General features: G+C 36.8%; 1 protein-coding gene across 1 annotated transcript in view; it reads left to right on the forward strand.

Moving 5' to 3' along the window:
- The first annotated feature begins 4,540 nt into the window (after positions 1–4,540).
- LOC110792205 (cullin-4) overlaps positions 4,541–13,487 on the forward strand; it is a 30,321-nt gene continuing 21,374 nt past the window's right edge. Inside the window, exons 1-9 of the mRNA XM_021997016.2 lie at positions 4,541–5,088; positions 10,374–10,489; positions 10,599–10,945; positions 11,688–11,868; positions 12,027–12,149; positions 12,243–12,530; positions 12,710–12,835; positions 12,983–13,084; positions 13,155–13,208. Of these exons, the coding sequence (XP_021852708.1) occupies positions 4,734–5,088; positions 10,374–10,489; positions 10,599–10,945; positions 11,688–11,868; positions 12,027–12,149; positions 12,243–12,530; positions 12,710–12,835; positions 12,983–13,084; positions 13,155–13,208 (1,692 nt within the window). The 5' untranslated portion in view covers positions 4,541–4,733. The remainder of the gene's footprint in view (positions 5,089–10,373; positions 10,490–10,598; positions 10,946–11,687; positions 11,869–12,026; positions 12,150–12,242; positions 12,531–12,709; positions 12,836–12,982; positions 13,085–13,154; positions 13,209–13,487) is intronic.

The following is a 13,487-nucleotide window of genomic DNA, read 5'->3' on the forward strand; positions in this document are numbered from 1 at the left end:
GTCATGAAATTATGTAAATCAATTGCTCAATCAATTTGAAACCAAAACCCTAGCAATAGTTTAATCCGAAAACATGTTTTGACTTCAAAAATCCACACTTTATAAACATATATAATCTGAAAATTATAATTTCAAACATCAAAACCAATTTCTTTAATTAAAACATACTACTAACCCAATACGGTGTTCATAACCGTTTTAATTAATCTAAACAATCCAGTAATTAAACTAATCACAATAATTAAATCGATTTAAAACTGAAAAATAATATTTTTGAAAACAAAATTTGATTAAACAATTGATCAACACACACACACACAACGATTAATTAATCGTGTGTATGTGTGCCGACCAACACACACGACAACAACAATAATAGCAGCAGCGACGCAACGCACCACGGCAAGGGCGCACGCGCGCAAGGGACGGTGCAGGCGACGAGGGCGTTGGGCACATCAAGACACACGCACGCACACAGCGTGCGCGCAAGGGACAAGTGAGAGGCGTTGGGCACAGGCGGGACACAGCGCGCGCACACACAGCACTGCTGTTGTGCTGCGACGCGACGCGGGACGAGGGCGAGCAAGGGACGAGTGGGCGAGCAGCAAGGCACCACCGCACAACACGCAGGCACAATATGCTACGCTGCGGCGGGGGGAAGGCGAGAGGGAGAGACGGGCGAGCTTCCTTGCGCCGCAAGCAAGGGCGAAGAAGGAGAGAGGCGTGAGGGTTGAGTGTGCCGCAAGGAGAGGGGAAGAGGAGAGAGAGATTTTTGAATTTTTGGTTGTGAGGGTTTGACATGGGGTCTTATTTATAGGTTCCTCTCCTTTGTGGGCTAGGTTAGGGTACTTTTGAGTTGGGCTTGCTTTCGGGCTTAGTCCATTAATTTCCTTGCAAGCTTTGTTGGGTTTAAATAAAACAAAACGACCGGGCTTTAAGTTTATTAAATTTATTTTTGAAATACGACCCAACAATTCCCGATTAAATAAATTCCTTGAATTTATTTAATAAAATCCGGTTTTCAAAATAATTAATATTTAAATTAAAAGCGCATTTAATTCTCATTAAATGAAATTGATTTATAAAAATACAACGAAATGCTTTATAAATATAATAAAATATATTTATAATTATATAAAAATACGAGGTATTACATATGGAATCCCTGTAACACCCCGACAATTCCCATTTTCTAAAATAACCCTTTTTAAATATAACTGTAGGGAATTATCAAAGTATTATCGCCCGTGTGAAAACGTAACGGCTTATTCAGAATTTTGCAGCGGAAAACATAAAACTAACTTTTAGGTTCATAAATAATCTTATTACATATTAGGTCCAAAATCAATTAACTGAAATAAGGAAATACGAATAGTACGACAAATTTCAAATTTAAGTTAACAAACCAAATTACTTAATAAAGCAAATATAACTACAAGCTCTCTAATCCCGATCCCAATGATGCATCATCTTCAAACCTGTAGATGAGCAACGCTTATTGATCCTTAGAGACTGCTCACCAAAGATGGGTCATCACAGGATCAATAAGGCATAGCCATGATCAACACACACAAACAAAGCACGTAATCAGCAAAGCTGAGTACTACATACTAAAACAATAATAATCCTAACATGATACTAGTAACGAACAACCCTAACATGATACTAATGAACATAAACAAGGGGAGACCAAACATGATAGTTTGACGACCATACTTAACTAGACTAGGCTAGACTGGACTGGACTTTTATAACAATAATATTATTTTAGTTGAAATAGACAATGGACCGAGTTTTCTAGCTAGAGGCTTCACTAAGGAAGACGAGGTACGGGCGCGACTCCGTAACCTCAGTGACCTGCGATATCAAGGAACGTTTGAATAAAAAATAGGACACGGTGATCAATCCGGTCCGAATTAAAGGCCATGGGCTACCACCATGAACCCCGACTCATGTTTGTCCGTCACTTTAGACGTGCACAGTCTAAAGCTATTGCTACTCAGTTTCACTTTACATGATTTACAAATTGACACCCTATTATGACTCAACAATCACATAAGGCATACAATCCACATTTATTTACAACTGTTTTTATCTTGGAATTAAGTAAGTGATCACAAAGGCATCAAACAAGACTCATTCCAATTAACTCCAATCCTTCCTTTAATACTGATCAACCCTGTATATGGGTATAAGGTTTCAACTTACTAAATGAGGTCCTCGGCCCTCATAAAGTAGTGAAAAGCTAAAAGGGAACAACAATCCACTGATCTGAATTATATACAAAGTAATCTAGTGTTCCCAATCAAACATGTTTGTATCAACCATCCATACTAACATGCTATAACCCTCAAGATGCAATATAGGTTCAATATGTCTAACCAACAGTATTAAACATGCAATATTCAACATGACTAAATTCATCAACGATATCAACATAACCAAGTTCATCAACAATTCAACATGGTTTCGACAATTAGCACACATTCCAAGCACACAGGTATGTACGTACCTTGTGTAAACAAACTGATAGGCCACTTTAACACTTTCAAAAGTCGCCTAAAGAGAATTCTCCGCCTAAAACAACCAATAAATAATCTCAATCAATTTCTAATCATTGACAACCATAATAAAGCATTCTAGATGCATCCTAAGCATATTTAGAACTTTCCCCAATATCAAAACTTAAACATTTGATTTCCTAGAATCATAATTATTGAATTAGTGATTGAAATTCGTTGAAAACTTTTGCAAACATCGTACTTTAAATTTTCAGCAATATAAATTCATTTAAAAGCTTCACCATGGTCAATCTACGTCCCTAGTACATTGAAACAATAAATTTAATAATCCATACTCAACCTACCATGATTTACAATCATAAAAACCTTGAATTTCATACTTTAAACAATCAAAAATTAATATTTCAATGCATTTATATAATCTGAAAATAAAATAATATTGTTTAAATTATAATATACAAATCTGAAAATTAATAATTCAATTACGCAAGTGTAAAAATCTGAAATTTGCAAATTAAATCATGAAACTTATAATCTAAATTCAAGAATCATAATTTAAGCTAAAAAATATATATATAATTAAGACATTCAATTAGTCTAAGGTTTAAGGGTTTAACCGAATAAGGGAAGGGAGAGAACTGCCGGCGACAAGGAGGGCTGGGCGGCACATGGCGGTGCGGCGAGGTGGTGTTGCTGGCAAAAAAATCAAAGCATGGTTTGAGAAGCCATGAAAAGGAAACGAAAGAAAAGGAAAAGAACGACGGGAGAAAGGAAATAAGGAGGAGGAATCTACCGTGCAAGGGTGGACGGCGAGGACGGCGGTTATTGCAGGGCCACGAACGCTCAGCGTGGTGGTGGTGCTGTGCGAGAACAAGAACCGGTTGAGGAGGAGATCAAGAAAAACGAAAAAGAGAAAAAGAAATAATGAAAAAGAGAACGACGAGAGGGGAGGTGAGCGTTACCAGCGGCGACGGGATGTCGGTGACGTGCCGGTGGGTCCGGCGGCGTGAGCAGCGGCAGCAAGGAGGAGGGTGTTGAGGGTTTGGCACTTTGTTACGTGAACAGTGAAGAAGCAGGAGGAGGGTTTTCTCTTTTTTTTTTGGTTTCTTTGGGTTCACGTGAATTAGAAAAGGGGAGGGAGTATTTGTTTTGGGTTTTATTGGTTTGGGCTTTACCCAATTGGGCTAGGAGTAGGATTTAGGTTATTGAATCCAAAATGGTTAGGATTGCTTGCTAATTTCAATCGAACGTGATTTCGAAATTCGAATTCGTTTTAACGTAAAATTCAAAAATACATTTTGATTTCATAAATCATTAAAATTATTCAAAATGAAATAAAATAATTATATTTTAATTACATATTCATTTCTGAAATCCGTAAATTATATTTAAATATATTAATATACGTTAAAATATATAAACAAAATATATAAAATTACGGGGGATTACAATCCCATTCATTCGTCTACGCTCATCAAGTGTTTTTGGGCACTGAGTTTTGCTTAGAGTCATTCCATGAGACATGGGTAGGTAGCTTCTCTTGGAGTCTGCCATATTGAACTTTTCAAGCACCTTATTGATATAAGTGTTTTGACTAAGTCCAATCATCATTTTAGATCTATTTTTGTAAATCTTGATGCCCAGTATGTACTGTGCTTCTCCTAGATCCTTCATCGAAAAACATTTCCCAAGCCAAGTCTTGACAGAGTTCAACATAGGAATGTCATTTCCGATAAGTAATATGTCATTGACATATAATACTAGAAAAACAGTTTTGCCCCCACTGACATTCTTGTATACAAAAAAAAAAAAAATTAACTTTGCCGCACCCACTCCTATAGAGAAGGGAACAAAGTGGCCGACAAACTTGCTAAAATTGGGGTTTGTCAAGAGAAAAGACTATTATTCTTTGATAATTCCTTCGGATAAGTAGCTAATCTCTTGCGGGAAGACTTTGTAGGTGCTACGACACCACCTTTAGTTGTTTCATTTATTTTAATTGTCGGGGCTCTTCCCTTATTAACATCAAAAAAAAAAAAAAAAAAATACATTTTAACTTTCGCCGCACCCCCTATAGTCTCCCCGACGTAGTCACTGCTCTTTCCGTATCTCGATATCTCGAATTTCTGTCTCTCTCTCTTACCAACATCAATACCATGAGCCTCAGCTGAGAGCCCCCCATCCCATTCCCACTCAACCTCCCCTCATTTCATGTCTCCCCCCAACCACAAGCGCCCCGCCTCCGCTTCCACTGCCACCAGCAACAGTAACCTAACATCCGCCACCGGCACCTCCTTTTCGCCGCCGATGAAGAAGCCCAAGCCTCACTCTCAGTCTCTCGACTCCAAGAACGGCCTTCACCACTCCTTCAACTCCGCTACCGACGACGCCGATGACCACGGTGGTTCCATGATTATGGATGACGATCTCAAGCCTGACGGTATCGTTTCCCCCTCCTCCAATTCCCGTGCTCCGATCACCGCCGGTGTTACGGCTAATTTATCCCGTAAGAAGGCCACACCTCCTAATCCCTCCACCAAGAAGCTCGTCATCAAGCTTGTTAAAGGTTTTTCTATCTCCTCTTGATTTTTGGTAACTTTGGTTTTGTATTGTTAGGGTTTTTGAAAAAACTGGAATTTCGTTGTGTTTTCCTGTCTTAAATCATGTGATTATTGTTAGATTTTAAGCGGTAGATTGAGCAATCGAACTGGGAAATGGGCGTAAGGTTTTTTGTTTTCTGTAGTATTGCTTATGATAGTGGGCGATTTATTGAATTGAGGTAGAAATGGCGGTAATTTATGGAGTTCGACTCGTAGTTTGCAAGTTTTTAAAATATTTAAGCTTAGTAGAGAAGATGGCGTCTTTTCTATCATTGTTTTAATGAGGTTAAGGCAAGAGTACCAGTGAGGATGATGCCACTTGAATTCGGGTTGTGGGTGGAGGTTTAAGAACGTAGGTTTAAGGGAACATGTTTGAGAATTTGGAATATGATGCTGTTGTCGAGGATATTATTGTTTCAACCATTAGCCATTAGCCATTTGTAAATTATGTTTATGCACTGAAATATATTGGATTTTGGGAAATTCTGGTTCTAAGACTTCTAACAGTCAAAGTTCCCAATCTGTAACTTGTTATGCTATTTGCATTTTAAAGGATAATTAGTTAAGAGATTAATAGGATCAAGGTTTCTCTTCTTTAGGAAGTTAGAGATGTAAAATTTCGTTCCTAACAATGGCTGACTGAATTAGGTAAGCCATTTTATCATCTGGAATTCTGAAACTGCTGACATTCCAATGTTAGGATATACATTAGTGTTGCTGCTTTTTATAATTTGGATCAAGATTTTGTTTGGCGGCTAAAGACTTGATGCATAGTTTAGATCCTTATGCATGTCATTAGTGGCATCCACATTTGTCATTGTTGTTCTTCTATGTCTTAAGATTTTGATTGCTATTGAAATGCTATTGAGTATAGTAAAGCAATGTAATAGTTAAACTATAACCATCTCCCTTGCACTAAGAAAAGGAGAGAAGAAATATAGGATTAGGGCATTCAGGCTGTCAAACCATTGCTTTGGCATCGCAGTCATAAGTATCTGTGTTGGTTTTGTTGTCTAATATTGTCATCAGGCTTCAGCATGATTCTGTGTCATTTTATATCATCACAATAGGTTTTGCAGTTTTCTCGTCTAATTCTTTTACAATTTCTACGTTTAGTAACTCTATGCAATTACTACTTCTATTGTTATTCCACTGTGATCATCATCTATTGTGATTCCAATGGCTTAGCCTCTGAGTTTTGTTTAGGTACCACACAGCTGGTGGAAAACATAGTTTGTTAGGGATATTGCTAGTCGAGAGCCCTCAATCCAACTTCTTCTTGGAGATGCTTGCTTGGTTTTTCTTTCGTTATCTGTTTATTTTGATGTGGTGGAAGCTGTTTATCAAGAAGGAACACGTGTTGGTTAATTCGTAAATTTAACATTTTGGCTCGGCAGTATCTTTTTTAAAAAACATCTTGTGTGGTAGTGATTATTTTGGCCGTACAAAAAACATATTGTGTGGTAGTGATTATTTTGGCCGTGTAGTATACTGTGGATTATTTAAGTTGTTCCCGGACAAGACTTGCTTGCTTGTTTTTGCGTTCGTTATCTGTTTATTTTGATGTGGTGGAAGTTGTTTATCAAGAAGGAACACATGTTGGTTAATTGGTAAATTTAACATTTTGGCTGGTCCTATCTTTTTTCAAAAAACATCTTGTGTGGCAGTGATTATGTTGGCCGTACAAAAACATCTTGTGTGGTAGTGCTTATTTTGGCCGTGTAGTATACTATGGATTATCTAGATTGTTCTTGGACAAGACTTGCTTGCTTAGTTTTTCATTCGTTATCTGTTTATTTTAATGTGGTAGAAGCTGTTTATCAAGAAGGAACTCAGGTTGGTTAATTAGTAAATTTAACATTTTGGCTTGTAGTATCTTTTTCAAAATCTGTTTATCTTGATGTGGTGGAAGCTGTTTATGAAGAAGGAACACTTGTTGGTTAATTAGTAAATTTAACATTTTGGCCGGTAGTATATTTTTTCAAAGAAAATCTTGTGTGGTAGTGATTATTTTGGCCGTGTAGTATGCTATGGATTATTTAAGTTGGAATGTTGGATTAACGACTACAGTTGTGAGAATTAAGTTTGGAGATCTTTTGAACTGCCCGGTGATCAATCGAAAGTGGTGTTTATGTGTGTTGGAGATTGTATATCTTCATATGAACCATATCTCTCATAAAGGTATCGAGGGTGAAGATCGTGGACTAAAGTAAAGATGGTGGTGCATCTTCTAGGTAGGAAGTAAGTCAGGATGGGGGTATATTTATCTAGGAAATGCATTGTTGGACATCATTGTTGATAGGATTATTCTTGCGTGGATTTGGTCAACAATAATATTACTGCGAACCCAAAGCCAATATGAACCCAAAGCCAACAATTTACTCTATCCCCCTTTTACACACACAGTGACCTTTATTGTTCAAATAGTGACTATAATAAATTAAACACCAATTTTCTTAGATATAATAACCTTTGGAATCTCAGGGTTTTAGGCTGAGTAGAAACAAGACGAAATATATGAAGTGTAAGTTTAGTGGAGTCCAAGACAGAGAGGCAGGGGCAATTACCTTAGATGGGAAAATTGTCCAAGGTTCTAAAATGTTCCGTTATTTAGGATCTATTTTCCAAAACGATGGGGAATTGGATGGCGATGTGGCTCATAGAATCAAAGCAGGTTGGTTAAAGTGGAAAAGCGCCACGGGGTTCCTATGTGATCCAGCAATGTTTGAAGGGAAAATTCTACCACACGGCAATTCGACCGGCGTTGTTATACGACAGAGAATGTTGGGCAGTGAAACAATGCCACGTGCACAAGATGAATGTGGCGGAGATGCGCATGTTACGTTGGATGTGTAGGCATACAAGAAAGGATCGTTTGAGGAATTAGATTATAGAAAGAAAGTAGGGGTTGTACCGATTGAGTTTAAGATGATGGAAAATCGTTTAGATGGTTTGGCCAGCTAAGCAGAAGATCAAGTGATGCCCCGGTTAGGAGGCTAGAAGGGTGGCAAAGTGATAGAATTGCAAGGGGTAGGGGAAGACCTAAGAAAACTTGGAGGAAGGTGATTGAGCACAATATGAGCCTATTTGGGATTGAGGCGAATATGGCGTTGGATAGGACAGAGTGGAGGTAGAGAATATACGTTGATGACTTCATTTGATTTATAAATCTTCCATTTTGACTTTCTTACTTTTACTTGCGTTCCTTTTTTTTAATTTTTTTTATTAAAATGCTATTTTGAAATGCGCTTATTTTACTTATATTTATTTTAAACTTTATTTATTTTATTATCCCTTATAATATTTATATATATATATATATATATATACATATATATATATATATATATATATATATATATTCCTCTAATCTTACTTTCATTAATTTCACTTTCTTCCTTTTCATTGTTTATTCTTTTAACTTCCCGCTCCTTTCTGGTTTGATTTGTCACAATGACGATCTCCTATGACGATTCATGTTAGCCGACCCCAAGTCATTTTGGGACTAAGGCTTTGTTGTTGTTGTATAATAACCATTTTTTGAATCACAGTAACCCTATGTTTTTAAAAGAGAATTGTAACTTAAAATCACATTATTCAAGTACAACATGTACTAACAACAACAGTTTGATACTTTTTTCATAATAATTCTAATAAACACGTCAAAATAAATTAGAATTTAGTTGTTAATTTTTTTTAACCACAATAAATTTAGTGTGGACTAGGTCCATTTAAGAATTAAGCTTGCTGATAATTAAGAAGGATTTTAAAATAACTTCCAAATATTAGATTTATGTTACTTTTTGTTAGAGCTTAACATAAATGCATCGTCCATCGGGTCACACTTCCCTGGGGCTGAAGTCTCTGAATCGCTTAAAGAACTCTTTTGGGAACTGAGTAATTACGGCAAAAGACCAGCTTTAACGGGACAGATCTACCTACCAGAATAACCTATAATATCTAATTGTAGGCCTTCATCGGGCGTAAAATTTGTCCTATACAAGAGTAGGGTAGTGGAAGTATCTTTCCATGTTACAACACTGCTAAATATTCTCTAAAATGAAGTGAAGAAGCTTCTCTGGTCCTTGTACTATTATAACATTTAAGAAACAACTGCTAGTAAATTTATCTTCTTAAAGAAACTATTTATATTTAGTTCTCGTAGGACAGTTTTAGTAGATTTATCCCAATACTAGGCAATTCTTGGTCACTATCTTTCTGTTGATACTGATGTTGGGATCAAAGCCATTTAAACATCTGTAGATGGGTTGACATAGCATACCCTATTCAAACAAAGAGTTGGCTACTAGAGAAATATTTTTCTGATCACTATACTACAAAAAAAAAAAAATCCAACATACAATTATGAATGCAGTAATTCGGAGGATCCGACACTCTAGATGTAATAAATTTCATACAAGGCCGCTATATATTTGGGTGTCAAAGTATCGGAGGTTCCGACACCGACACCCTCTCTCAACCAAAGTGTCCAAGTAACTTAGGTTACGTCAGAAGAAGAATGATGGATTCATAGATTCTACTGCAATATTTTTTATAGGATCAAAATGACTCGGGAAATTAAGGGTGATAGGTTTGAGTGAATGCATCAAAATGAAAGCACGAATTATTACTGGAATTTGGAATGTTTGAATTAATAACTATGAAGAGAAACAAAGACAAAAGAAGATTCATCATTAGTTCTAAATTACTATTTGCATAATCAAGAATAAGGTTTTGAGAATGCTGAATTGCTGAGTGATTGTTCTGAAGAGAGATGGGTGGGTCTTTATAGATTTTTTTCAGCTATCGGCCATGTCTTGTTTCTTTTTTTAACATTGTTGAGGAAGAGAAAATTAAATATTTTGTGGGCATTTGTTTCATGAGCAACTTTTTCCTTGGCCTTATTATTCATTCCGTACTTCCTTCAGTTAGATTTACGGCTTACGGGCATCAAATGTATTTTAAGTACATAAATGTGTAAGTGTTTAGCTTGCAATTTCTCTAAAGTTTACTCTTCAAACATCCTCTGGAAGCTGATGCAAATGACAATGCTGTTCTGTCTAAACTGCATGTGTTCTATTATTATTGGATTATCATTGCATTTGGAAGCAAAACAGCTGGGTCCACATTTTCATCTGGGTGTTTATGTTCTCATTGGTTTTTATCAAATGGAATTGCAGATTTTATTAACGGATACGTACTATTTAAAATACTGATTTGACTTTATTCTTCTTTGGTAATTGTGAAACAGCTAAACCAACACTCCCCCCTAATTTCGAGGAAGATACTTGGGCAATCCTGAAGTCAGCAATAAATGCTATATTCTTGAAGCAGCCTGATTCTTGTGACCTGGAGAAACTTTATCAGGTAATATACCCATGGCCTTCTTAGTCTTTCCTGAAAGGGCAAGGGGAACAATCTGTCTTGTCCCTTCTGCTGGAACACTATTCACACTTGTAAAATTTCAATGTTTTAGGCTGTTAATGATCTTTGCCTGCACAAGATGGGGGGGAGTCTTTATCAACGTATAGAGAAGGAGTGTGAAGCCCATGTTTCTGCGGTTCTGCAGTCATTGGTTGGCCAAAGCCCGGATCTAGTGGTTTTTCTGTCACTTGTTGAAAAATGCTGGCAGGACCTTTGTGACCAAATGCTAATGATTCGTGGCATAGCATTGTATCTTGATAGGACATATGTGAAACAAACCCCAAATGTGAAGTCATTGTGGGACATGGGATTGCAGCTTTTTCGTAAACATCTTTCCTTATGCCCTGAAGTTGAGCACAAAACTGTTACTGGTCTTTTGAGAATGATCGAGAGGGAAAGGTAATTTGCATGTTTCTTCAATTAATATTTGCCGTTAGTTCTAAACTATGTGCTAAACATGGATATACGGCCTGCCTTTAAATATTCAATACCATATTTGTTGGAACCTTGATATTTTCCACTATTTTTCATCCTACAGGGATTAGGTTTTGTACTTTTTTTTCATCCCTGTCTTGGTCCTTTTTCCTGTGCTATTATCAATTTGTCATGGACCATTATGGGACAAAGACAATTTCTCTGATTATTTCTAGATTCGATTGGGTGGAATTTGTGTGAGATATCTACGAGAGGACAAGTAATCTTAATGTCTGCTGGATGTTATTCTTGGATAATGAAATTGAAGGAACTCTGCTCTAGTCCTTATAGTTGAGAGCTAGGCTATTTACATTTAACTTCTTTGGACCATACTGGTTATGGGAACAATGTTTGCTTCTTGTTGTTACAACTTACAAGTATATGTTTAATTATCTCATTATTCAGTTCTTTGGCATGTTTAATTTTCTTTTCTTTTCTTTGTCATGTTGTTTCACAGGAAAGGAAGAGGGTCTAAATGTTGTTTGTACACCTGCTATGGTTTATATTTGTGCTTCTTTCTTTCATCCCCCTCCCCCCGGTCGCGCTAGTTGCGCATATATGATTGTGTATAATTTGTGTTTTATTGCTATTCTATCACCAGATTGAGTAAAGTAGTTTATGCTGCTGTAAGATGTTCATTTTTTTCATCTTCGTCACTCTTTTTCAGATTAGGTGAAGCTGTTGATAGGACTCTTCTCAACCATCTTTTAAAGATGTTTACTGCTCTGGGAATTTACCAAGAGAGCTTTGAAAAACCATTCCTTGTTTGCACAGAGGAATTTTATGCTGTTGAAGGTGCTAAATACATGCAGCAGTCAGATGTTCCAGACTATTTGAAGCATGTCGAAGTACGTGTTTTCCTTTAGTATCTCATCCCAGTGTATCGCCTTGCTTTTTTCTCGTGTTATTCATATTATGATCTTGGAACTGCCTGTTCTTATACTACAATTGTTCCAATTTAGCATCCTTTCTGTGGTGAAAATCTTAAACCGAGGCTTCCTTGCAGATAAGATTGCATGAAGAACAGGAAAGATGCCTACTTTACTTGGATGCAAGTACTAGAAAACCACTCATCTCAACGGCCGAAAAGCAGCTTCTTGAGCGTCATATTTCTGCAATACTTGATAAGGTATGGCTTCTGCAATACATGTGGAACCTTTACTGTTATTATCGCCCGTGTTTTTTTATATTATTTTTACTGAAGTGTTGTCATCTTGAGCAGGGCTTCATGATGCTGATGGATGGAAGTCGTGTTGATGACCTCCAGAGGATGTACAATTTGTTTACCAGGGTTAATGCCCTTGAGTCTCTGAGGCAGGCAATAAGTTCGTACATCCGGAAAGCTGGTCAGGCTACAGTAATGGATGAAGAAAAGGATAAGGATATGGTTTCTTGCCTCTTGGAGTTCAAGGCAGCACTTGATAAAATATGGGAAGAAAGCTTCTCAAAGAACGAATCTTTTGGCAACACTATCAAGGACTCTTTTGAGTACCTAATTAATCTACGTCAGGTATGCAAAATTCAAAATAATCCTTTCCAGTTACCAACTTGAAGTCATGCTCGCTGTTAACAAAATTAATATTGGACATGTATGTGTATTACTTTTATGGTTCTTTGTTCTCTAGGTGCGTTGTATAATTTTACTATGCTTATGCATCTGAAATTCTAACTGTATATTCAATTTGATAGAATCGTCCTGCGGAGCTGATTGCAAAGTTTTTGGATGAGAAGCTTCGAGCTGGGAATAAGGGAACATCTGAAGAGGAATTGGAGGGCACCCTTGATAAAGTTTTGGTCTTATTCCGATTTATTCAGGTAATTTTGTTCACTCTAAAAGAAATTACGAAGGATTCCTTCTGTTGCAATAGACCTCTGCATCCTAGTAATTTTCTTTGTCATTCTGTTAACATCTGCATCCATGCTAGTCTTCAGTCAATATCTAACTTTTTCTGTTAAATCTAGGGTAAGGATGTATTTGAAGCATTCTACAAGAAGGATCTTGCAAAGAGGCTGTTATTAGGAAAGAGTGCTTCAATTGATGCTGAAAAGTCTATGATCTCAAAGGTAACTTCATCAATATAAAATTAGTTGAAGTCTATTAATTCTTTCTGATCATTTTCTTTTTCCATTGCAGCTCAAAACTGAGTGCGGTAGTCAATTTACGAATAAACTGGAAGGGATGTTCAAGGTATGTTCACTTCCTAGTAATTTTTTTTAATGCCGGCAACATTAATTTAAATTGGCAATTAGAAGAGGGGCTAAGGCCATAAGCAAGTTTGTGGCTCGGGATGGTTTGTTTGAATTCCAAAATTTATACAACATGATGAAATTACTCCCTCCGTATTTGATTAAGAGTCACATGTTGACCGTCACGCATATTAAGGAAGTATAGTTGAATCTAATAAAAATAATAAAGCAAGTGGGGGAGGGAATAACAAATAAATAGAAGAAGGATGATGGGAAACAT

Source organism: Spinacia oleracea, chromosome 5 (assembly GCF_020520425.1).
Source record: "Spinacia oleracea cultivar Varoflay chromosome 5, BTI_SOV_V1, whole genome shotgun sequence".
Classification (NCBI taxonomy): domain Eukaryota; kingdom Viridiplantae; phylum Streptophyta; class Magnoliopsida; order Caryophyllales; family Amaranthaceae; genus Spinacia; species Spinacia oleracea.